Consider the following 26,008-nt stretch of genomic DNA (forward strand, 5'->3'; position numbering starts at 1 on the left):
ATGGATTTCATTGCATTGTTTAAATTTCAGTCATCAAAGTGAAGAAATTGTGCTTCTCTTTCAAGGCACTGGTTCACAATAGCTATTTATTAATGCACACTTGTTTTTATGTCTCTGTGCTCAGAAAAATGGTTTTCTAGATAAGTTACCGCAATGTTGGGTTGTGCATGGATTTTACACTGCAAGATGCAAATAATCTTTAAACAGAATCGCTGTTTGTATTTCCTGGTGACTGTATTTCCTGGTATCATTACGCTTTCATTGATGCAGTATAGAGACATTAGTGGGAAATGTGTAAACTGTGATAGCAATATAAAGAAACAGTTCCTTTTGTCATGCACATTATTGTTCCTGTATCTCTGACCACCAAACACGTGATGCCACTGAATCTCTTACAAATGTTTTATTTTTTGCTTTCTTCACATCGTTCAAACGTCTTTTACTCATATTTTATTTCTGATGGTTCATGTGTTGGAACATGAAGTGGGTCTTTTGCTGTGCAGTGTTTTATTCATATTTCTATGGCTTAATGTTTATTATTGCACTGCACAAAGACATTTCACTCTTAGATATAGCACAGGAATGGCATGTAAATAAAATTCTGTTTTTTGGCACCTGCTGTTCGCATGCAATAATCATAGCTTTCATGTGCAGCAAGATGCAAGTTATCGTGAAATTTGCTGGGTCAGTGTGCTGTTGCCATAAGAGTAGCTTTGGTTTTAGTGAGACCTGGTGATCATCTACTTCACTTACATGTAGAGCAGCCATTTTGTATTGTCTCCTGTTGCAATCCAGTTCTCCAAGGCACATAATTTGCATTGCCTTAGTGTGCTCTCGAATGGCTTTGCAGGTTCCTTGTTTGTTGAGTCATTGGAGCAGTCTTCCTCACTAGCGTCTGTAGAAGGTCAACGGCATTCCTACGAACAGGGCAGCTGTGTGACCCTGAAGAAGTCAACTATCAACAGACGCCTTCTGAAACATATGGACAAGCCCACCTTACAGTGCCACTTCTGTCCAGCTGCATTTGTTGAAAATTCCAAGCTCTTGGCTCATGTGCGCACCCACACAGGAGAGCGCCCTTTTTGCTGTGTCCACTGCAATGCATCCTTTTCACGGAAATGCACCCTCACTGACCACATGCGCATTCACACTGGAGAGCGTCCCTTCTCTTGTGTGCACTGCAATGCATCTTTTTCGCGGAAACTCTCCCTCAATGTCCACATGCGTGCTCACACAGAACAGCGTCCTTTTTCCTGTGTTCATTGCAATGCATCCTTTTCGCGGAAGTGCTACCTCGCAAGACACATCCGTACGCACACAGGACAGCATCCTTTTCGCTGTGTCCACTGCAGTGCATCATTTGGGATAGAAACCCGCCTTGTTGAGCATATGCGCATTCACACCGGAGAGCATCCCTTTTCTTGTGTCCACTGTAATGCATCCTTCTTGCGAAAAGACTCCCTCAGTGACCACATGCACACTCACACAGAAGAGCGTCCCTTTTCCTGTGTCCACTGCAATGCATCCTTTTCACGGAAAGGCACCCTCAATGACCACATGCGCAATCACACAGGAGAGCATCCCTTTTCCTGTGTCCAGTGCAATGCATCCTTTTCACGGAAAGACAAACTCAATGACCATATGCGCACTCACACAGGAGAGCGTCCCTTTCCGTGTGTCCACTGCAATTTATCGTGTGTAACGAAAGCCCGCCTTGTTGAGCACATGCGCATTCACACAGGAGAGCGTCCCTTTTCCTGTGTACATTGTAATGCTTCCTTTACACGAAAAGACAAACTCAAGGAGCACACGCGCACTCACACAGGAGAGCATCCCTTTTCCTGTGTTCACTGTAATGCATCCTTTACACGGAAAGACAAACTCAATTACCACATGCGTACTCACACAGGAGAGCGTCCCTTTTCGTGTGTCCATTGCGATGCATCCTTTTCGCGGAAAGACCAACTCAATGACCACATGCGTACTCACACAGGAGAGCGTCCCTTTTCCTGTGTCCACTGTAATGCATCCTTTATGCGAAAAGACAAACTCAATGAGCACATGCGCACTCACACAGGAGAGCGTCCCTTTTCCTGTGCACGCTGTAATGTATCTTTTACGCGGAAAGACAGACTCAGTGAGCACATGCGTACTCACACAGGAGAGCGTCCCTTTTCCTGTGTCCACTGTAATGCATCCTTTTCGCGGAAAAACCTGCTCAATGACCACATGCGCAGTCACACAGGAGAGCGTCCCTTTTCCTGTGTCCACTGTAATGCATCCTTTATGCGAAAAAGCACCCTCAATGACCACATGCGCAGTCACACAGGAGAGCGTCCCTTTTCCTGTGTCCTCTGCAATGCATCCTTTTCGCGGAAAGACTCTCTCAATGATCACATGTATACTCACACGGGAGAGCGTCCCTTTTCCTGTGACCACTGCGATGCATCCTTTTCGCGGAAAGACCAACTCAGTGACCACATGCGCACTCACACAGGTGAGCGTCCATTTTCCTGTGTCTACTGTAATGCAACCTTTCTGCAGAAATGCCACCTCGTGGGACACATCCGTACGCACACTGGAGAGCGTCCTTTTTGCTGTGTTCAGTGCAATGCATCGTTTACGATGAAAGCCAGCCTTGTTCACCACATGCGCATTCACACAGGAGAGCGTCCCTTTTCCTGTGTGCAGTGTGGTGCATCCTTTGTGCATAAATCCAACCTCATCAGACATATCCGTACTCACACAGAAAAGCGTCCCTTTTCCTGTGTTCACTGCAGTGCATCCTTTCCACGGAGAAATGGCCTTGTCATGCACATGCGTACTCACAACGGACAGCGTCGCCACTCCTGTGTCCACTGCAATGCATCTTTTTCACGAAAATACAACCTCACAAACCACATGTCCCGTGATCATAAAACGGAGAACCCATAAGTGAGTTTGGGACTTAAAGGATTCATTAAAGAAGGGGTGGCCTAGCAGGGACGGTGGAGTTTGTTGATTAAGGGGGAGAGTGAGCTTGGTTTAAGGCGAGAAAAGACAATTGGTTTCGCAACTCGCTAGCAAGAATGACACGTAGGCATGGTAGGGACGAGAAGAAGTAAAAGGGAGTGGGAACCATAGGCCAGCTTTTCATTGGTTTTTGATTTTATTGCCAGTGCAGCTGGGCACCCACTAATGGGCAGAGAAGGTACCCGAGCCTGGCATTCAGTGTTGTGTGTACTCATTTCTCGTAAAAGTAGCTTCTTTCCTCTAACTTCTTTCACTTCCGTTTCTCCTTTCACGAACGATGTTGAGCCATGGTTCTTATGATTGGAGAAATACTTGTGTTATTCTAAATCACTGCTACTTGAGTATTGACACTAATGAGCGCCAGGATGGCATAACTCTCCTTCAGAAAAACAAGATTGGCTGCGTATCTGCGTGCTTCCCTGCAAATGTCGTCGAAAGACTATAGTCTTCTGCCATTTATGTTTTGCCTTGCCTCAGACAGCGTCTTCTCTATGTTGAATCGGCTGCATCTGGCTGGCATTGATAAAATAGAGGCGCTGCGTGAGATATGGACGCCGTCTGACAGTGGCATCGGGAGACATGAGCTTGTGCAGAAGCTAGGTCCACTGCCAGGTGGCAGCACCATATCGTCTGCAGATGGCTTTTTCATGCATAGTCGCAATTTCAGCGCAGCTTTAGAAACACTAGGGTCTTTAGAATTGTGTATCTATGTATTTTCTAGTAAAGGAACACACCATATAATACTTACGTATTGGTGTTGCACCTCAGATATGTGTAGTATTTGCTCTTTGATCAACAGTGTTCAAAAGTATGAACGCAGCTACCAGTTCAAGATGGGTGGGCGTTCAGCAAGTGCTTAAACTTTGGCCGGGTGGCTGAATCGTGTGACAGACAGAAAGACGGACCAAAATATTTCTGTTCCAGTATCCCAAGAAAGACTATAGTCTTTAAAAACTAGTCAGTGTCCACAGGCACTGGGAATCGTGCCTTGTGCCTCCCACTTTGGAAGCAGACCCTCTGAACGCTTCATCATAGCTGGATTATTAGAAGCGAATGCAATGGAGGAAGGTGAGCAGGTGAAATATTAAAAAAAAAAAACTTTTTTTTTGCACTTTGTGAAGTGTCTCTTTTGCGTATATTTTTAGATCTCAAGTGTTCAGATATCAAGTGATGCTATTGCTGTGTTGTGCTGTATAGATGTGCACCATGGAAATGTAGAAAGAAATTCAGAGTTCATTTAGCTGACGCTCAGGATAGGAAATAAGGAAGCTTACAGACTCACCACTTTACACCCTTAAAAGTGTTTTATTGCATCTATCACTAATGCCCTTACAGTCTAGAATAAAGGCATTTTCATGAATCAAAACACCAATATCAAAGGAGGCTTGCAATTGTCTAAGCACCCATATCACTGCAAAACAAAAGAATAATTCAAGGCTACCAGTTTGAGAATATCCACTTACACTGGCTACGAAGGATATAAATTTGCACATACACATACAGACACCTACATAGCAAGGTAAAGAGCAACATAGATTGTTTGTGCTACACAGCCATGTACCGATCAGGCATAGAGATCGATAAAGCAAGCCTACGTTATGGTTCATTGTTCTTTAACAACAAAAAGTTTACTTATGTTGAGGCATTAGGTTCAGTTACACAGTCAGGCTGACAATGACTCAGCAGTGCTGTACAAAAAGTGCTGCTTGGCAATTGCAGAAGCATTACAAATAATGTTGACGACCTTGGTCACCTTAACATGACTAATATTTCTGTTGTATTTGGACCTGAGTCGTGGTTGAACAGCGAAAATAGTGACAGCAAAATCTTTCCCGTAAGTTGTACAGCTTATCGGAGAGATTGGGATAAACACGGTGGAGTTGCCTTCACAATAGTGAAAGAGAAGTTTATGCTGAAATGTTGCAAATTCATACGGAAACAAACGAATCAATTTCGTTGAAGTTGTGTCTCCAAAATGGAAAGACTGTGCTATTTTTTTTTTCTTTTTTATAGGCCACCAGCTAGCGAAGTTAAAGTAATGAACGACTTGAATGAGGAAATTGAGGCAGTAAATGATGATCACGTAATACTTGGAGGTGATTTTAACCCGCCTGAAATCCATTGGGCTCAAGAACATACTAAGTCTCTCATTAATAGTGGTTCGCAAAAGGAATTCTTCAATATGTGTAGCTGTTCCTCACTAACTTGTTCTGCAACCTACAAGAGGAAATACAGTAAAACCTCGGTGATACGAATCTCGCGGGATCATCAAAAATATTCGTATCATCTGAAATTCGTATCACCAGAGAGTATGGAAAATTAGCATGCAACCAAAGAAAGCTGGCGGACATTTTCATTTATTGTTTTTCAGGGCCGCAGCAATGTCACGAACAGCTCTGAATGACTGCCAGTGAAGTTTTCAGACGTCAACGATCTTACCTGCACTCGTAAATATACGGGCCGTGCGCGCGTGTGTAATTAATGAAGCAGGTGTGTTGTGACCCGCTACAGCTTGTAGCCCCTTCCAAATCTTAGTATGCTTTTCCGCATGACAACAAAGTACTGCGGCGAAAGTAACTTCAAGAGCGCTTTGACGCGATAGATTGTCAGAGAATTTCAGAACCGCGGTCCTATGTTGTTACTGTCTTGTCGCGGTGGTGTTGGGGATGTTTTCTGAGAGATTTACGGCCGTGCCCGCGCATGTGCGTCCCTAACAGTCGTGCATGTTGACGTTGTGAGGCCTAGCTCCTTCGCCAAGACTGTCCTCGTCTTCTTTCGGTCTTTGGTATGTCTGTGATGCACGAGGACATTGCTTCCACAGCAGCACGCGTCGACGCGTTAAAAAAAAGGAACATGACCGCGCTTGCGTTCCCGCACCCGCACGTGCTTGGCACGTCTTCCGCGACAGCGCGGACAGCACCTCTTCGTACCTGCGCGCTGCGTATGTTCGTATCAAACGTCGCGGGGTGGAAATGGGTTCGCAACAACCGTACTCCATTACATTGCAGGCCAATGGGCCTTGGCCGGTACCAAAGGAAAATTCGTATCACCCCGAAATTCGTAAAATGATCGTAGTGATCGTAGTTGATCGAAGTGATCGTAGTGATCGAAGTGATCGTATCACCGAGGTTCCACTGTAATGTGCTTAATTTATTGCTTGCTCGTTTGCCTCCCGAGGACCAGCAGACGTGTAGAAGTGATCATAGCACTGTGCTTTGCGAGCTCAACTTGCGTAATTAAGTTAAAGTTACAGATACCGGAGCAAGATGGGTTCATAGCTAAAACCACACAAATCCTTTTACAATAAACAGAAGCACTTAACCGTTGTTATGACATTTTCGAGGGTGTCAGATACATTTGATGTAGAAGGTATGTGGGTGAGGTTTAAAACTAAACTGTTCGAATTACGTAACCAACATGTGCCTTCACTGCTGATGACAGTCCGACGAAGCATAATAATATTTGGGGTTTTACGTCTCAAAACCACGATATGATTATGAAGGACACTAGTGGGGGGGCTCTGGAAATTCCGACCAGCTGTTGCTCTTTAACATGCACCTAAACCTTAGTTCACGGGCCTCTAGCATTTCACCTCCCATCGAAAGGTGGCCGCCGTGGCCGGAATTTTATCCCTCGACCTTCGGGTCAGCAGTCGAACACCATAATCATTAGACCATCACGGTGGGTAGCCCGACGCAGCAAATGTAAGCTTTAGTTTACAAGAGACATGCAAAGACTAATTCGTGGGAAATGGAATGCATACAACAAAGTAAAAAAAAAAGACGTGAGGGAGAGGCAAAACAAACATCTCTACTAACGTGAAACCTGTGGAGGGGCGAAGCATGCAGTGTCTCCCACCGCCGGTGTCTCCCACTGCAATATCACTGCTAATGGGCAATGAGAGAGAGAAGAACGGTTAGACACAGAGACCCGCAGTTCGCTTCTAGTTGACGTGCACGCTGCGAATCTATTGTTGGTTGACATTGTTGACATTGCAGGTCAAGATCCAGTGCCTATATATACGGGGTGGCCAGTGAACGGTTGTGCAGCCCGAAGAGTCTGTTTTTTTTTTTTTTTCAAGAAACTCGCTAGCAGACAGTGTCGCCTCACACCTCACCCTCGGCGTTGTCTCTCGCGGGTGAAGGCGCGTTCGCATTCCTCGCGAGCTGGTACACTGTAAACCACTTTGCACCCTTAAGGGTGTTTCAAGCAAGCAAAACACCCTTTTGCCTAACAAAATTAGCAATAATTAGGGTGTTTTCCTTCCCCAAAATAACCTTTAAGGGGTAATGCTCTAACTAAACACCCAAACACCCTTTAGGGGGTAAGGGTGTTATGGGTTATCGAAACACCCATGGCCCGTACCACAGCGTGCCAGATGATAACTGGGACTCGCTAATTAAAATGTCGTTGGATCTTAGGCGAGTTTAGGTTAAAAGCCATGTCTCTTTTAGAGATATCTACAAGCGTACCATAAATGTACGCCTATTCTCTTAATGTTTAATGTTCATTTATACGGAACAGGAACTATCTCCACGGCACTGAGCGGTGGCTTAAGATACTATGGCTATATATACCAGATGGTCAGTGTAAGGCTGTGTAGCACGAGCGCTCCGTCCATGTGGTATTTTACAATACGCTCTGTTGTGTGTGCGGTTTGGCGCGTGCGTGCACCTTCTGTGCTGATGTCATCTGTAATTGCGTGTCCCCTGACTGGTAGATTTCTTTTTTTCACATTTTTCAGTGATAAGGGTGTTTAGGCTATTGAAAACACCCTATGGTATGGGTGTTTTGATACGTGAAAACACCCTTTTCCTAGGGTGTAAGGGTGTTAGTTATAGACACGGCAAAACCCCCTTAAGGGTGTAAAGTGGTTTACTGTGTAGTTCATCGTTCATCGCAGAAATAGCGTTTCCACAGTCAGCGTGCGCCGTTTGCTCTCTCGCCACACGGCGAACGCTGAGGTGGTGGCGTCATCTCTTGCGCTCACACAACGACAGGACACGACGATGCAAGCAAGCAAATGGGTCATGACAATGCACACGGCAACAGCAGACGACGATGCACCGCCGACAAGCCAAGACCCTAACGTGCTTCGCCCCTAAAATTGCAAGTACTTGCGGCTAAAATGAGTTTTGCCACACGAAAGGCTAAGGTTGTTTACATTGAAACTCCAGATTTAGAATTAAAGATGGCCCAGAAAAATTGTGGCAAATCTTCAAAAAAAAAAACATAATACTGAATATTGATGAAAACGGCACGTTTTAGTCGGAAAGCCGAACGGCTTACCTTTTTTTTTTTTTTTTACACGAGTATTCTTATGTACGAACGCTAGCGAATATTCCTAAAAGGTTTGTTAATATGGAAAAGGTTGTGTTTAGTCTCCATTGAAGCGAAGCCTTTTTTTTTTCAATGTTCTACAAAAGCTTGTGGCCCAGATGAAATACGGCATGCTTTCTTGTCACCATGTGCACACTCAGTTGTAAAATATTTTTGTCTTTTTTGCTAAATCATTACAGAAGGGTCTCTACCTCTTCATTGAGAAAAGGCAAATATTGTACCAATTCAAAAATCTGGGCCTCAAAGCTGCGGTTTAAACTATCGTCCTGTGTCATTAATTAGTACAAAATGCAAGGTGCTAGACCATGCTCTTTTCACTAGCATAATTAAGAAGATTAATGAGAACTATCTGTTAAACAACTTCCGCATCCAATCTTCTTGTGTCATGCAAGTTACAGAATTAACTCGTGACCTGGCAAGTGCATTGAACAAAGACAACACAATCAGTTATATTGTCACGGGAGTGAGAATACCCGCAATTGAGAAAGAATGAAATGTATTTACAAGATATATACCGGGAGTCCTTCAGCCAGGATGGCGGAACACCAACAACAACGCGAGCGCTATTGCGATCGTCGTCTTCATCGACTCGATGGAGCATTCCTGCTTGTTTGTCACGGCTTGTAACATATATCCCCCGCCACTGGGAGCGCTGTCTCGGCGCTTAGGGAAGAGTACGATCGTGGGAGGAGAAGTACGGCTTCAGACGGGATACGTGCACAATGTCAGTAGAGGGGACAGATGATGACGATGTACTGTCCAACGGGGCGATCTCGTACGTGACGTCAGTAAGCTGGCGCAAGACCTTATACGGCCCGGAATAGCGGGAGAGGAGCTTCGATGACAGACCAACGTGGCGGCAAGGTGTCCAGAGCAGGACCAACGATCCTGGGGAGTAGGAGACGGCCCGGTGATGGCTGTCGTAGCGAGACTTTTGAGACAGCTGCGAGGCAGAAAGACGATCCCGTGCGATCTGGCGAGCTGTTCGAGCTCGAACAGTTGCATCGCGGGCGTACTCTGTAGGAGTGTAGGTATCTGATGGTAGAAGAGTTTCAAACGGTAAAGTGGGATGGCGGCCATACAAGAGATAGAAGGGGGAAAAGCCAGCAGTATCGTGGCGTGACGAGTTGTAGGCGAACGTCACGTAAGGCAGAGTGTTATCCCAATCTCGGTGGTCCGCAGAAACATACATAGATATCATTGTAGTCAGCGTGCGATTGAGGCGCTCAGTGAGTCCATTAGTTTGCGGGTGGTATGCAGTGGTGAGCTTATGACGCGTAGAACACGAGCGAAGAATCTCGTCGACGACCTTTGAGAGAAATGAGCGACCACGGTCGGTCAGCAGTTGACGTGGAGCTCCATGGTGGAGAATGACGTCGTGAAGCAGAAAGTCCGCGACATCAGTTGCATATCGTGTCGCATAGTCAGTAGCGACGGCAATCCACTTATTCCCACTCAGCGACGTTGGAAATGGTCCGACGAGATCGAGGCCGACGCGACAGAACGGGTCGGCAGGAATGTCTATAGGTTGAAGTGGGCCGGGCGGCGACAGCGAAGGACGCTTATGGCGTTGGCAGGACTCGCAAGATGCAACGTATCGGCGCACAGAACGGTAAAGGCCTGGCCAGAAGAATCGACGCCGTACGCGATCATACGTGCGGGCTGTTCCGAGGTGTCCGGCGGTTGGGGCGTCGTGAAGCTGTACAAGAACAGTAGAGCGGAGCGTTGCGGGAACAACTAGTAGAAGCTCTGGGCCTTCGGAGCTCATGTTACGCCGGTAGAGAATGCCATCACGGAGCACGAACAAGTCGAGGGACGGGTCGGAGTCGTGAGAACGTAGACCTTGTGTGATGGACCGCAGATTGGCATCACTGAGCTGTTCACTGCGTATGTCGGTGAGATCAGAGATGGCGAAAACGCAGGCGTCTGAATCATGCACCGACAGGTCAGGGGGATCTACAGGATTACGAGATAGGCAGTCAGCATCCTGGTGCAGTCGGCCAGACTTGTAGGTTACGTCAAAGCTATATTCTTGAAGCTTCAAAGCCCAACGCCCAAGTCGTCCAGTAGGATCTTTGAGGGACGACAACCAGCATAAAGCGTGGTGATCTGTTATCACGGAAAAGGGGCGGCCTAGCAAGTATGGTCGGAATTTGCCGACTGCCCAAACAAGTGCGAGGCACTCGCGCTCAGTGATCGAAAACTTGCACTCGGATGAGGAAGGGAGGCGACTGGCGTAGGCGATGACGCGATTTTTTCCTTGCTGCCACTGAGCGAGAACTGCGCCAATGCCATGTCCGCTGGCGTCGGTGCGAACTTCAGTGGGTGCTGACGGGTCAAAATGGGCTAAGATGGGCGGGGAGGTAAGCAACGCAGTAAGTTTGCGAAACGCATCAGCTTGTTGGGGACCCCAAGAAAACGGCATATCCTTCCTCAGGAGTTGTGTCAAAGGCCGACCAATGTGGGCGAAGTTCTTGACAAAACGTCGAAAATAAGAACATAGGCCGACAAAGCTGCGTACATCTTTCGTGGAACGTGGTATGGGGAAGTCTTTGACGACCCGAATTTTGTCAGGATCAGGTTAGACGCCTTGAGCACTGACGAGGTGGTCGAGCACAGTGATTTCTCAGCGGCCAAAACGGCATTTGGAAGAGTTCAGCTGATGCCCTTTGGTTTATGCAATGCCCCGGCTACGTTTGAAAGGGTGGAATCCCTGCTACGTGGGTAAAAATGGTCCACGTGCCTTTGTTACCTCGATGATGTCATCGTATTCTCACCGACGTTCGAAAGCCACCTTAGCCGCCTGTCGGCAGTTCTTGAAGTTTTCAGGAGCGCAGGTCTCCAGCCTGGAGCAAGCCGCCTCCTGGTTATTCTAAAACAGCGCACAAACGGGACATGAAAGGTACTACCACACTACCGCACGCGCTGTTTTAGAATAACTATGTGTACGTACCAACAAGCCCGCCTAGCCACTGTATTGAAGTTCAAGCCGCCTCCGTTGACGACCTGCAGGAATTCGCCGTTTCATTGACGTCGTGGGCAGTGAGTGAATTTCCTGAGCTTAACGGTGTATACGTTGCGTGCAAGTTGAAGCTATGCTTAGAGAAAATTCCAAAAAACGGCAGGCTAACAACAGCGTTTTCTAGAACTGAATTATTGTCGTGCTTCACCACAGCACGACAATGTACAATCATCTTGCGCGTCGTAAAAAAAACGAAAATAAAAAAACGATCAGCGTTTGTGTGTACGAATACACCGATGAGCGAAGCTCCGTAGACATGGAACGCGACCGACCATGTACGTTTTGAACTGTTATTTGCGCTGCGCCTTGTTTGTTGCGCGACACGCGCCGTGTTTTTCTTTTAGGGGCGAAGCTCCTTAAGGCGGCACCCGTTCGTCCCTCGTAGTCGTAGTAGTCGGTACGTACCAGTCGTAACGCTAGTACCAGATCTTGACCTCCAAGGTGGTGCCGGTGGGAGATTTTTCCTGTGGCGTTGTTGAACAATAAAAAATTTCGCAGCGTGCGCGTTAACTAAGAGCCGAATTCTTCTGTCTCCATTCCCCATTAGCAGCCATTGGCATGTTCCAGTAGGAAACGTTAGTAGAAGTAGAAGTGTAAGTGTTAGTTAAAAGCCGACTCTTCTTCTCTCATTCCCATTAGCAGCCATTGTTTACCTCCAAGGTAGTGCCTGGTGAGATTTCTCCTGTGCGTGATTAAACAATAAAAATTTTGTTCAAACGTCGTTGATTGATGAATAAACCAACGAAGACGCCAATGTTTCTAAAGCAAAACGAAAGAACGCCAGATGTTTCTAACGCAAAACGAAAAGACTAACGAAAGACGCCAGATGTTTTCTAAAGCAATGGTTTTATAAACAATGAAAATTCACAGCGTACATGTAAAATTAAAGTGAGCTGCAAGTCGTCAAACGCGCCCGATCTCACGTCGGTGATGATGTACTGGGCAGAATTCACGGAAGATTCACGGTTTTACCGATTAACCTCCGCACTTCGCCACTCATCATCATTCACTCCGTGGATATGCTGTGATGTTTTTAATGCTTACATCTGCTGTACTTGGTAGTGGGGCTTGCCCAATTGCTGTGATGAACACCCGCCCAAGGTTTTTTTGCTTCTTTCGGCGTGGATAACAGTGAGAGTTTCTCAGTACACGAGTTGTACCCTGTCGTGCGGCCAGTGGCGGATCCAGGGGGGGGCGATTGGGCGATCGCCCCCCCAAAGCTATAAGCCAACCAAACCCCCCCCCCCGCTTTTCACCTCACCGAAGGCCATTTTTTCAGAACGTAGAATTTTTTCAGTGTCGCTGTCCATCCCAATCCGAGACTAGGGAAGCCCCCTCACACAGCCCAGCGCTTTTGTTAAGAGCGAAAGGCTTTCTAGAAAAGATTTCTTCTGCGTCCTGCATCTTTCAAATAGGCACCGACGAGCACAAGCCTCAACTATTTTGCTAAGCAACTGCTGCCTTTATGGAAGCGAGCTAAAGTTTCCTCCCCCTCCCAGGGCCATCAGCTCTTCAGCAAAGCGAGGGTCTTCAAATTCTTTCATCTTTTCTCAGAGACAGGATCTGTTCTGTGTCATTCAAACTGGCATCTTTCGTCCCACCAGGCCGGGCTAGACTGCACGTGCGCGCTTGAGCGCGCACGTGCAGTCTAGCCGGCCGTGGTCCCACAAAGCGTGCAGAACAAGTTACCTTTAGTCAACCTTCAGCGGCTGGTCCAAAAAAAGAAAAAAAAGAAGGAAGGCAGCAGTGGTGCTGTGAATATATTCGCCGAAGTACCGAGCAAGCCTCCGAGAGCACGTGCGCGGGTATAATCGAGCGCGACTCCGAAAGCTCCGTTTGACCGTCCTTAGGCTGCGGAGATAGAAAAGGGCATTTTCTGGCAACACGACCGGCCAGAAAAAAAGGCCAATGGGGAGGAGGGGGCGGGTAACAAAGGGAGGCTTACTCCGAAACTACGTTCAAGGAATATAAGCTCGCCGTTGTGGGAATACTCATTTATCGAGCAGGTGCCTGCCTTCCCTCTTTCACCCTCCTCTTACCAACAACACTGATACGTGTTCCCCAATGTTTAGCGGAAATATGCCGAAATTTAGATAATGAAATGGCACTGAGCAATGCAACTGAGAACAAAAATAATGAGCATTGGTTACTACGTGAAGTTTCAAGTGGGCAAAGCCCCCCCTCCCCCCTCTCCACCCCCCCCCCCAACAACAACCGCCCCTCCCCAAAGGCAGCGCCTGGATCCGCCCCTGCGTGCGGCGTGGGGCGAAACACTTCTTGCCCATCGCTGCTGCGCCCACGCGCCTTATATAAGTTCACAGGATGAAACGAGACTTCAAGGAGTAGGAATAGTTTCACAAAACACGAACAAAGACGTTTTGACTACAGACGTGGCGTCGGGGACAGAGCAGTGGCGCCGAGCAGCTTCGCACAGTTATACTGGCCCCTGAGCACTTTGCGCCATCTATTGAAGAGAAGGAGAATGTGAACAACTTTTCGACGCGGCTGCTCAGCAGCGCTGCCTCTGTTTGCTACACCGTGATTCCGACCCGTGCCGAGTTGGAACTTGTCACAGTCGCACAGTGGCGCAGTCTTCTAGACTTCAGGGTTTCCGACCAACGATTGTCCTGGAGATCGTGGGGTTCCGACCACGGTGGTTTGTTTACGCTATGTCCTTATGTGTACGCCGAGCCGCCGTAGAAAAGACTCGTCCCGGCTGCTCGCACCGTCACCGTGTGCAGGTTTTCCGCGCCAGTCGGCCTTCTTGTTCTGAATAATCAACGTCCCCACTTCACGTTTATGGTTTACGCTTCAAAGAACTGCTGTTGCTGCACGGAGAACTTCGTCTCGCAGTATCACCATGCCTGCCTTTTGCTCTGCGTACGGCTCTTCGAACACCGGCGGCCGAGACGATGCAAGTAGTGTTTCACAACTTCCCACATGAGAAAAAATAAGCTGCTCAGTGAATCGCTGCTTTGAAAGGAAGTAACTTCAAGCTTTCGAGAACCACACTTCTCAGAGACTCGAAACATTTTCGTGACGGTGGCTGCCGTCGGAGTTCATCGCTAATGCGTGTAATGGGAATTGTGGTAAAATCTGCTCAACTAAGGCCACGCGTGGTGCCATCGATGTTCGTTCACGAACAAGTCGCAGGTAGCGCGAGCAGCGTATTCGAGGAGACAAAATAATGGGGTTAGCTGTCGAATATTGGAGCTTATCATGCTGCGCGTGGAAAAAGAAATCATAATTTCACCGCAGGAGGGAAGCAGCGAATGTTATAATATCAAATTGTAATGTTACATGAAGGAAGGCGCATCTAACTCTTTTGGATCCGATCTCGCGTAACTCTACAAGGCGTTGGTGCAAGAGAATACGGCCGCTCCAGGGAGAGAAGCGGTTTTTGGGCAGTATCTTTGCGACTGCGTCCTTCTGATCAAAATTCGCAGTTGCTGCTCGAGCGACCCTTCCCTCCCCGGCGTCCCTTCATGCTCCTTCAAGTAGGGCGGGGCGTTTCCTCTGTGCCTGAGAAGAAATCGACGGCAGGCCTCGCAGGCGGGTTGATCTTATCCCATGCGCCCTCCGTGCGGCGGAATTGCAAGGAGTGCGGTGGTGGAGGGAGCAGAGGAGCCTACCCGACGTAGGTCTCCGCTACCCTCTTCGCCCAATCCAGGATCTGGTCCAGGACCCTTTATACGGAACATGACAGCGATGGCAAAAACACGTCGAAAGGGGCCATATAATTACTATCGCAATAAAAAGATCATGTGGCCCTTTCACGATGTGAAAGTGGATGACGAGCGAAGCTATGTGACACGCGGCACAGAGCTGACACAGAATTTAGATGTTAGGTACAGACAGTCGCTTTTGGATTTCGCGCATGCTCTTTGAAAGCTTTGCATTCGAGCAGCATGCATGGTCTTTTTGCCACGACAGGCACAGTCTTATCTGGCTTGGCGCATGCGTTGGGCATTTGATGCATGGTCTTGAGGAGCCATTTGAGCGGCATGCGCCTTTTTGTCACATTCTCCATTTTGCAACATTTTAGAGCACCAATGGTGGGTAGCAGGGATTGCACAAGGTGGCACATACCTGTTAGGGGGTTTTCTGTTCGCAGAGCTACGACTGGGTAATATGCAGTCTTGCTGTAAAAAAATGGACGTTGTATAGCTTGATACATATTGGCCCTGTTTTTCTCCTTGCGTTACTTAAAGCTCCCTTGCTCATGTGTCGCTGGTAATGCTTTTGCCGAAGGGTTGCAAACCTGGGTGTGTCTATTCTGCAGCGCACCCTTGATAGTCATGAGTGCACCGTTGATAGTCAGTGGTCTGGCACGTGCTTTTAGAAGTTGTTGACCGCGGCTGTAACTGAGCACCGGTATTCATGTGAACAAGTTTTGTCAACAAGAACCCAGACATGGCATTCGACACGCAAGTCTAAAAGTGGGCTTTTAGAGTATTGAAATCATTGTAGCAATACCGCATAAAGTTTACAGTCGCCGGAAACAAGTGTGAGTATAAAAAAATCCATGCAGAATCTCCTTTGGAAGCAGTCTAGGTGACGCTGAAGTGTTGAGATTTATTGTAGGAGGCGGCGGTCCTTGGAATGCTGCTTTTGGGCAGCACTGGCATGTGCTGCTTCTTTGAAGTTTGCTGGTGGTGCCACCGGTGGCAAACGCTGGCGAAAACAAGATGCGCGAGGCTCATTGGAGCCTTGCGGAAGCCACCCGCTCCTCCCCGTTTTTTGCATTCGTTTCTTCGTTTCAGCTCCTATTTTTAATGCCGATTACCTCCACAAGATAACCATAACATTTGTTATGCTTTCTGTTGCTGTCCTCGCTTGCGGACTTCCACATACTTTTCTTATGTGCGCGTGATCTGTTAACACAGATGAATTCAGGTCATGTTACAATGTGAAACAGACTTCCTGTTTTATTGAATACCTTAGACAATACAGCAATGCTGCATATTATTGTTTTATGCTTCCTTGGCAAATGAAGACGTCTGCACGAAATGCATGTGCTTTCAACTCAGCACAGGAGTTATAAAACATTAAGAAAACTGAAAGTTAACTTTTAACAGGTGCAACATGGTTGCAACAACGCATGCATGAAACTACTAAAGTGAATGGGCAACCAGCTGTCACATCGTGTTTTTTTTAAATTTCCCAGACTCTATTACAGTCATCAGGAACCTCAACTTGCATTATAAATGCATATTTATTAAAAAAGGAGCTTGTGACTTTTCTAGATTTAGCCCCGATAGTCTGTCACATGCGTTTTTAATTACGGAAGGCATGGCTTAGAATTACAAGGGAATTATGCACACTTGTAGCATATCTGTCCTTCTTATACTGTATTCTGTCACAAGCTAAGAAAAAATGTCAAATCTGCTTTCAAGATCGCGGTGTGGCTGTCCTTCACCTGTGAAAAACAGTCATGATGGCTGGTTTTTGCTTGAACCACAAGTACTTCTCAGCTAGTGTAAATATAAACACTGCACAAATTAAGAGTTCAAGGTGCGTTGCTACCTGAAATGTTATGTATGGTTGAGCAGTCATGTCAGAATCCTTGACGAAAGTTACCAGGGTGTTCAAATTTCCGACATAAAACCAGCGACAGAAACATGCGTCTGGGTGGAAAAGTCAGCTGCCTGAAACACTAGAAAAATGCTTGACATCACAAAAATGAGTAACAGCTGTTGGATGGAGCATTTGTGCAAATTTTCTCTGGGGGGAACAGCAATGGCTGAGGGAGGAGCTGGCATTTTTTCTTAGGGCTTTTACCGACTACAGATCCTACAGTGGCACATAAAATGTGCATCAGAGCTTTACTCTAGCCTAACAAGTGGAAACTGCTCACACATTCACTCACCTTTGTGGAAACAGTATTCCAATTGCATTGAAATATTAACAAATGCATGAATGATAATGAGACTCTTGTTTCCACAGAGTGGTTGTAAGACGACGCGCGAGGCCGTGATATTGGTAACTCAAACACAGATGTAGGGTTACAGCACGCTAGAATATTCTAGCGTACTGTCGTGTAAGCTGCACTTGTTTCGGTGGCTCCGACGATGCAGCTCCAGTCACCCTACTCAAGTCGTTAAACTGCTGCGAACTGGAGGAACACAGATTGGTCACAGAAATTCGTTCACTGTCACAGAAAACCACCTTTTGGTGGGACATCATCTTGTCTCAGTTCTCCTCAAGACCAACGGTACACTATTACACTGTTGCAGATTCTTGGACAGCCGCTCTCTGGAGATGGAACCATCGGCCAAACGCCAGGACCAAGTGATTGTCGCAAAACAGATCCTGTAAGAGGGTTTTCATTACTTTACTCAGCAATAATCTTTAGCGTTGTCACTTGTAACAACACAAGCCAATGTATTTCAGAATGCTGTCGCAGCAGATCCAGTATATGATGCAGCATGGGGCCTCACTCTTGAGTTGGGAAAAGCCGTAGAAACATCACCAGAGCCAGCATGTGAACCAGGTCACGTCACAGATAAATCCGTTCAAGTGCGACTGCTAACCCACCATGAAGCATCACAAGCAAATGAAAAGAAAATTCTGTCATCAAGTGTTACACAAACAGAGCCTCAAGCTGTTTCTTCAGGTATGTGTCCGCATTCGCCGTCAGATAACGGAAAAGTCAATTTTGCCGCAAGGACAAAAGAATGAATGCTATAGCAACAAATCAAAATGTCATGCAAAGTTAGGCTAGCAGCTGACTGCTTTAGGATGCAATCTGGTGCCTTTCTACAAAACGCTGGCATAAGGGTGTTTGTTAACACGTCTTTAGTCACATTTTTTCCCTCGGAGGGCTGCGGTCAGTGATCGGGGGAGGGATGGGAAAGGAAAAATGGGGGGCCACAGTAAAATAGGGAAGCAAAATAATCTCTTGCGAGCTTCTGCTCTGGCTGTCACGCCCGAGATGAAGCCTGATGCCAGTGGCAGTAGCCTCGGGGTCATCCGGGTACTTCTGCAGTGACCATCATAGCTCATTGGCAACCATGGCAATGCTGCACCAGGTAGTATCTGGTCCTGGAAAGCAGACTCTCACCATTTACGAGGATTGAGGCAATGAATGGCGCATTGTCTGTGGTCCGAGTACAGAAGGCAGTCCCAGATGATGTGCCCAAGGTCCGCCCGAGTGTTGAAGGGGCTGCAGGCGCCAATGTGTGAGGTTTCTAGGCCACTAGGTTCTTTGTTTCAGTGGAAGACACTGCACGAGGAAGGGATTGAGAAGCGTTCGGGTCTGTATACATGCCGCAGCAGTGCCTGCTGCTGCTGGGTATCGGCGCTTGAAGGAAGGGTAGGTATATCCCTGCAGGAGCGTCTGTGCAAGCACGCATTCGGTGATTGGCATCACCACGGACCCGAGCCAACAGGGGGGGTTTAGACACCATCCCACACCTCGCCGTGCGTGGCTTAGCTGTGTCAGAGGAAAAGGGGATTTTGGGAGTTGAGCCGACGCCGGGTGATGTTTAAGGCCCCCCCCCCCCACCACGGCAGAGGCAACACAACCCTTTGGCCCGGCTTCACGTAGACGGCACCCCTGGGCTGACCCACCCAGGGAAAATCAGCAGTCGCCATTTCCTATCTCTCTCTCCCTACATCTTCGACTTTCTCTCTCACTTTATATCTTTCCTGTCTACTTCTCTCTTCCATTTATTTCTAGTTTTTCCTGTTGGCAAGGGTTAACCTTGGGCAGTTATCCAACCTCGGATAGTTATATTAGGTTATAGCTGCGATGCATGTGCTGCCGTCTCCAAGCATTATTCAACCTTGTAGCATCCCCTTGTTGAGCTCGGGGATGGGTGGGCACCATCAGTGCCGAAATTTTCACGTTTTATATGGCAAATATTGTCCCTTCACCAACTGATCGTTCCCTCAAACGGTGGCGCACCGATGAAACGCTAACATTATCTATGCAACAGAAACAATCATTTCCCAAATACCATGTCATACACAGTCAACGTGAAACTAAGTCAGCACGAGGGATGTCGCCATTCCTCGTTGCGAAATATCTCGGAGAAACTATTGGAACTGGTTACGGGGGGGATGTCACAAGAATGGCAACTGGCGATTTACTCCTACAAGTACGCGATAAGCAGCAGTATGACAGACTGGCCCACCTTGTTTCTTTCGGTAATTTCCCGATCTCTGTGAGCGCACACCAGAGCATGAACAGTGTCAAAGGAGTAGTGTCCGATGAGGACCTGATTGGCCTTAGCGAGGAAGAACTACTAGATGGATGGAAAGGCTCAAATGTCACTCATGTCCAACGAATCAAGATAAGGCACGACAACACCAAAATACCGACCAAGCATTCGATACTTACTTTTGCCTGCAACACGCTACCTGAGAACATTGAAACTGGCTACGTCAAACTTTCTGTAAGACCTTTCATTTCAAACCCGCAGCGATGCTTTAAATGCTAAAGGTTTGGTCACGCTTCTTAGAGCTGCCGGGGGCAGTTACATGTGCAAAATGTGGAACAATGGGTAATTCTGTTGATGTCTGCGCTGGCGATGAGCCTCGCTGCGTGAACTGCGATGACAGTCACCCTGTGTACTCCATGGCTTGCCTGACCTGGAAGAAAGAGAAAGAAATAATCCTGATAAAAGTGAAGCACGACAGCGTGTTTCATCGTCATTTCCACCAAGAATGTCCTTTGCCGAAGTGGTGCGACAGGGGGCGGCACCACAACAGCCTCTCGCGGTTGCCCTGACCACGCACAGCGTGCCGAGGCAAACGCCACCCGCCCCCATAGTAGGAGCAGCCCAGGCTGCCCCGCCTGCTCTGAATTTGACTACAACAGTGGCCACTACAAGTTCTGGCACCGTAGAGGCCAAGGAGGCCTTTGGACCCAATGCCCATTGACGAGGCATTCGTGCTGATGCGATCTCTTTATAGTTTTATCATTACGACCACATGACATTGATCCTCACTGCACACATTTCACGTCACTGTCATGGTTTTAATACTTATGTGTTTTACCCGCCTTTAGCTCAAGGAATTTTAAGGCTCCTATGCAGCCACTTACCACAATTATTGTTCACATCCTTTGTCTCATCAGCTGGCACTCTTTGGCCATTAAATGGCCCTTGCACCATAAAACGCCACATATCATCAAGGGTAGGTATATCGAATGTTTTGGATACTGCGAAAAGATAGCAGTAATGGTAATGTTTTGCTTGGGCTATTGCATCCATGGGACCATACTAATTCCTGTGTGTTACAGTTTTAAGGTGCACTGCACGATATGTATTCAGGTGGTTTCAACTGCATGGATAGCATGGCGTGCACCATTCATTGTGCCTATAAAATCATTTCGTTCAATGATGAACCTGGCATCATGGAGAATACGCCTGAAGAGCTCAGAGAAGCGCCCCCCAGCACTGCAGTTTATTCCACTGAAAGAATCCAAGGTCCTTGTGGCATGCGCTGTACCTTGTTTTTCTTTTTTCTTTCCTTTTAGCACACGCTATTTTCTTTGTTATTAATAGTGCCCGTTCATTTACTGGTATACCAGTATGTCCCGGGAACCAGTGCCTTTGGAAATTATGTCCTTGTTCTTGCAGACGACGCACTTAGAAATGTAGTTGTTGAACAGCAGGGGTGGTTGTGCGAGTGTGTTTGCGCATGTGAGAGGCATCGTGGGAGTCTGTAAATACTCTGTGGTGGCATTTAACATCTCTTGGCAAATTGTGAGCAGTGGACTCCGCATGTTTGGCAAAATCTTAGATAGCATACAGTTCTGTCGTAGATGTGTGAATGATCTGCTCGTTAGATGGAGTTAGCTTCCTCTTTCGTTTGCCTCCAAGTCCATGCCGTAGAGAACACCAACACTTCCTCTTGCTGTCCGATGGAAGCATCCACGCACACTATTTGACAAGTGCTATGGGGTGGTTACCATTGTGTATATGCTGTATGTAGTATTTCTCGTGGGTTCGGGCTTACCTTCTTGCCAAGTGTTCGTTGCCAGTGCTTTTTGGCAAGGTTTGGGGTCTGCAATTTGTGTGTGCTCCCAAGGGAGAGATGTGTGCGGTAGCACAGGAAGGTCAGATACGTCATGCCCAATTTTAGCAAGAGCTGACCCTGTTTATATAGACTTCAGTAGTGTGACACGCATCAGTTCGTGCATAGACAAGAGGTCAGTGATGTCTACCAAAGCTGAAGTGACCATATTTCGCAGGCCCCAATGCGGCATGGGAGAGGGGGGGTGTTTGCGTAACGACGGAAGGAAGAACGTGTCATATAGCTCAAACAGCAGATTCCACTTTTAAAAGCTGAGCTGTTTTACGCTTGGAGTAAGCCCGCGTAGTGTACGTAAAGACTCCGGTGTTTATGCGCCGCAGGAATTAGGCAAGCCCCACTACTGAGTCAGCAGATGCGACGAAAAGTCAAGACGTTCTAGGTAGAGAACGGAGTGAAAAAACGTGATGGAGTGCGGTGGGGAAGGAGGTTGGAGCATGACGTGGAAGAGAGTAAAGCCTAGTAAAACGAGGAGTGCTGAGGCAAGGACTCGGGAAGGAGGAGCAGGTGAGCGTTGAGCAAAAATTCTGCTCGGCGAAGTCGAGAGGAGGAAGGAAAGGAGGAGAGGAGATGGGGAGTGGAGAGGAGGAGGAGAAGACTTAAATAAAACCATGAAATTTCAAAAGGGGATTGGAACGAGGGTACCCATGATCCGAAGGTGAGCGTCATCACGACGAGGCTATCCAGGCACGGCAGCTGAACAAGCAAACAAGCATTTATGGCAACTATATATGCATTGCTGTGGGCGAGAGAGCGAGAAAAATATAGAGAGAAAGAGAACAAAGATGGAAATAATGAAAGACAGAAAAACAGAAAGAAATAAATAGAGATATAGAGAGAAACAAAGAAGATCATAGCCATGTATAGTATAGTATAGCGAAGGGTTGTAGTGGCTGGGCTAGCTGACCGCGACTGCGAGCAGGCTTTCGGCCGAAAACGGGACAAGACTGTCCCGCAAGCAGGTTGGCAGGGCAGCGGCACCCCAGTCCACAAAATTAGGACATGTCCTGTTTGAATTGGGACGTCTGGTCACTTTACCCATACCACAAGAGGTTTTCAGTGCAGGGAAAGGTGTATACTTTGGAAGCCCTGTGATCACTCTCCTAGCCTTTTCATTAAGGTGCTGCAGAGTATGGAACTGTGTTCTAGTGATCAGGTGAAAGAAGGTGCCATACAGGATACGAGAATGTAAGAATGCCTGTACAAAGTGCTTGATTTCTTTCTCTCTCACGCCCCTCATACACTTGGCGATCGTGCGAAGAACTTGATTTGGACCTGATTTGTAGCTTTTTCTGTTTGATGGAACCATGTTGTGAATATGCACTGCGCACAAGAGCATTCAGAGTAGTGAAACCTTGGTAATATGTAGCTGCTCGAAACGTCGCATAACTATGCACTAAACGTTAGTACAGTGAAACCTCTCAATAGGAAAAGGCCTCAAGAACAAAATTGGCGCGACAATGAAGATATCTGGTGTCCCCAACGAACGTCCATAAAGTTCAATGCATTTGGGCCTTCTCGGCAGCAAAGAGATTTTAAAAAGCGCTCCCGCAATAACAAAAGTTTCACGTTGTGATCCGCAACATTTTTTCAACCCATGAGCTAGTTGGGAACCCAGAAGTTCAAAAATTGCAGCACCGCTCATTCGACAAGTCACGCAGATACGTTTCTGCCAATAAGCATTGGTGCGTCCATTGCTGTTTACATTCAGTTGGGTTGGCTAATGATGATAGCAAGAAGACTTCTTTTTTACGCTGAGAACAGTTATTTGCTGACGCCTCTGCTGGCAACTATGTTGACGCATGACGTTTCAAGTGACGAAATCTACGAAAGTGACATCGTGCCGACAGACATTCTGTAGACTGCCTAACTGCTTGCTGCCGTGCGAATCTCCGTGTGCACGCCGAGGTCGCCATCGCGTACTGCTGCGTGTGTTTTGCACGCTCATGAAAGTCGCTCTGACAGAAAGTTCGACAAAATACCTCATGCACGTTATGTTGCCAGATACCCGAATGGTGCACGCCGCCACGCAGTAAAGGTGGGCAACGTTGGGCACGGCAACAGTGACGTGCGAAATACCGCTTTGAGGCGGGTGATTTGAAGTGCGCTAACGCGGTGCTGACCACTAAAACATGATTTTATTTCAAAATAAGCTCTTCCTTGACCTAAAAGTAGCACTACAAGGTTTCTGGACCGCTATTTCAACAATCAACGTCGACCTAATATTTGCCTTTAGAGTCCCTCTAAGTTAAAGGAACTTGTAACTGGAACACTGTTACTTTTTTACAGAGTAACTGTAACGGGAAATACCGTTACAGTTACTTTTCCATATCGTCCACACCTGTCCACAACACAGCTCCCCTCGACATTTCGGAGAGGAGGTCGCTCTTCCCTGCAGATGGACCGAGGTCGGTCTTTAACACAACTTCAAGTTTACTTGTATGTCGTAAAGCAGTCATGTTGGAACTGAACAGCTTGCTAAGTTTATGTCATTTTTATCATTTGAGCTTCTAGCTCTGTTTTTGGTGCGCCGGTGGAGCATTAGGACGGCAATTCTATAGTCTCCTTCGTTCGAGGCTCCAAGCTAATCGTGTTTTACAGGTGGCTAGAAAGCAGCAGAGCGTGAAACGGTTGAGAGCTAGAAATACCGTGAACTGGCGAAGCTATTTTTTAAAACCACTTTGTAACTAATTGTCTCCGACTTAATACAACAATTATCCACAAAAATAACATCGAGCTGGTGAAGTCCGCCAAGATCAAGAAGATTTTTTTTACCCAACTAAATTCGGGAATTCTGTCCAGCGCGCCAGCTGAACGTCTGTTCAGTAAATGACGTGACATATTCTTCATCAAGAGAGGGAAGCTGTCAGATGCCAACTTTGAGGAACAACTCATTCTAATGTGTAAAGAGTTTTGCAAATACATTCCTTTTTCACCAACGGTGCATCAACAACAAAAAAAAAATTCGAAGCTTCCTCTAAGTCGCACAAGACTTGAAACAGCGAAGCTGGACGATTCTGAAGTCTAATCTGTTTGCTTCTAGGTTGTTTCTAGCTTTATCTAGGTGACGCTAAGTTGTTTCGAGGTTGCTTCTCAGCTCAGAGAGGTTTGAGTTATACCACAGACAGTCATAGACACTACACAGATGTCCAAACTCCAGAGACAGAAGCTCGCGCTGAAACCGGGCATTCGCAGCTCTCATAGATCTACAGGCATGTCGTCGTTCGCGTAGGGCTTCCATCGCTTCGTGGTCTTCTCACAGCCACCGCTGCCTTCCCCGTTCCCCAGTATTCTCTCGGTACGTAATGCTGAAGCACTCCGTACAGATGCTTCAGCGAAGCTGAAATGTGCAGCCACGGTGCTTATCACTTGTTTAATTCCGACGGTTTATTGAAGCTTTTCTCAATTACTGGTTACGTCTATCTAGAAATTTTAATTGGTGTTTGTCGCCCGTCTGTTGCATTCTTCATTTTTAGTGGACCAGTGGTCAGTTATGGGATTTGGCGAATTTCGGTAGCACGTACCCGTTCATGATGATGATTGCTTTTTGCACACATTTGAACACACCAAAGTTTTTACGGCCGGCTTAAACAGCTTCGCCGTTAAATATTGGTGTTACAAAATGAGGCTTACCCAAGGAATGCTCTTGTTGGGCACCCATTTTAGGTTTGCTTCATGTAGGGTTTTACCACGAGCAATTCTGACTGCCCACATGAATTTGTTCGTTTTCATTAAATAAATGCTATCATTTGGTTTGTGATCTATACTTATCTTATACAGTAACAGAAAAATAACGACGTTACTTTGTCATAGTAACTGTAACTGTTACAGGTTACTTTGGAAACTGTAACTGTAACACTGTTACTTTTTTACTGGTAACGTGCCCATGACTGGCTCACATGCAGTGTTAGGCCATTTGGAAAGATGCCGCCTCCTATTAAAAAGCATAAGTTTTTGACGCTTCTGTAGAAGTCTACCATCATCACCGAAGCTGCGAAAGGCAAGGCTCGAGCCATCCAGCTCCTTCAAAGCAGTAATCCACACAAAGCAAGATCACCAACTTCTTTAAATTTTGGTTGTGCTAGGTAATTGGTGTGCATATTTTTCTACTTTAGCAGCAACGGAATTCTGATGAGATTGAACCAAAATTGCATCCTCGGTGATTTCGTTATTGAGGGTTCGACTGTATGCATTAACCACCAAGTCCAAATTAGCATGTCCTGATGCGTGCCATCACCACCAGTACAGAAATACATACAGTGGCACTGCAAATATTGCCTAAACTACCCACCACAAAGCCTTTTTTCTTTACCAAAGTGTGGAAAAGATTCTGGTTTTCTCGTACGATAGTGCACCGTCAAGGTGTATGCCAAGCGGTATTACAGAACTATTGCAGGGTCTGGGATACGCAGCGACTGACATAGTGACAGAACAGACAGTATTGGCTTTCCGCGGTACATGTCTATGCGTCTGTACCGTAATCTCTCACTAAGTGAAAACTGACACAGTTTTTGCTCTAAAAGGGCATGGTTGCACGCACCATCTGAACAAAAATCAGTAGATGGCTCATACCTTTGTACCGTTTGTACGTGC

The 26,008-nt window shown here is 46.9% G+C and overlaps 2 protein-coding genes and 1 long non-coding RNA gene across 20 annotated transcripts in view; 2 read left to right on the top strand and 1 right to left on the bottom strand.

Annotated features, from left to right (window-relative positions):
• The window catches only part of LOC119390669 (gastrula zinc finger protein XlCGF57.1-like), a 691,222-nt gene that overhangs the window by 132,325 nt on the left and 532,889 nt on the right, over positions 1–26,008 (top strand). For 5 of the 14 annotated variants that reach the window (XM_049415079.1, XM_049415080.1, XM_037658305.2 and 2 more), the window contains one exon: positions 851–4,119. The exons of 5 other annotated variants lie outside the window; for them this stretch is intronic. In XM_049415079.1, the coding sequence (XP_049271036.1) occupies positions 851–2,934 (2,084 nt within the window). In that variant the 3' untranslated portion in view covers positions 2,935–4,119. Of the gene's footprint in view, positions 1–850; positions 4,120–26,008 lie in introns of those variants that run through there. 4 more of the 14 variants (XR_007415950.1, XM_049415083.1, XM_049415084.1 and 1 more) reach the window with 4 other exon arrangements.
• Positions 1–26,008, bottom strand: part of LOC125758202 (uncharacterized) — a 189,953-nt gene that overhangs the window by 131,782 nt on the left and 32,163 nt on the right. Inside the window, exon 2 of one of the 2 annotated variants that reach the window (XR_007415965.1) lies at positions 2,722–2,889. The exons of the other annotated variant lie outside the window; for it this stretch is intronic. This is a non-coding gene — a long non-coding RNA (uncharacterized LOC125758202). The remainder of the gene's footprint in view (positions 1–2,721; positions 2,890–26,008) is intronic. 2 annotated transcript variants of the gene reach the window in all.
• The window catches only part of LOC119390677 (gastrula zinc finger protein XlCGF57.1), a 963,551-nt gene continuing 951,468 nt past the window's right edge, over positions 13,926–26,008 (top strand). For 2 of the 4 annotated variants that reach the window (XM_049415123.1, XM_049415122.1), the window contains exon 1: positions 13,926–14,288. In XM_049415123.1, the coding sequence (XP_049271080.1) occupies positions 14,235–14,288 (54 nt within the window). In that variant the 5' untranslated portion in view covers positions 13,926–14,234. The remainder of the gene's footprint in view (positions 14,289–26,008) is intronic. The other 2 variants (XM_049415125.1, XM_049415124.1) reach the window with 2 other exon arrangements.

Source organism: Rhipicephalus sanguineus, chromosome 4 (genome assembly GCF_013339695.2).
Source record: "Rhipicephalus sanguineus isolate Rsan-2018 chromosome 4, BIME_Rsan_1.4, whole genome shotgun sequence".
NCBI classification, from domain to species: Eukaryota; Metazoa; Arthropoda; class Arachnida; order Ixodida; family Ixodidae; genus Rhipicephalus; species Rhipicephalus sanguineus.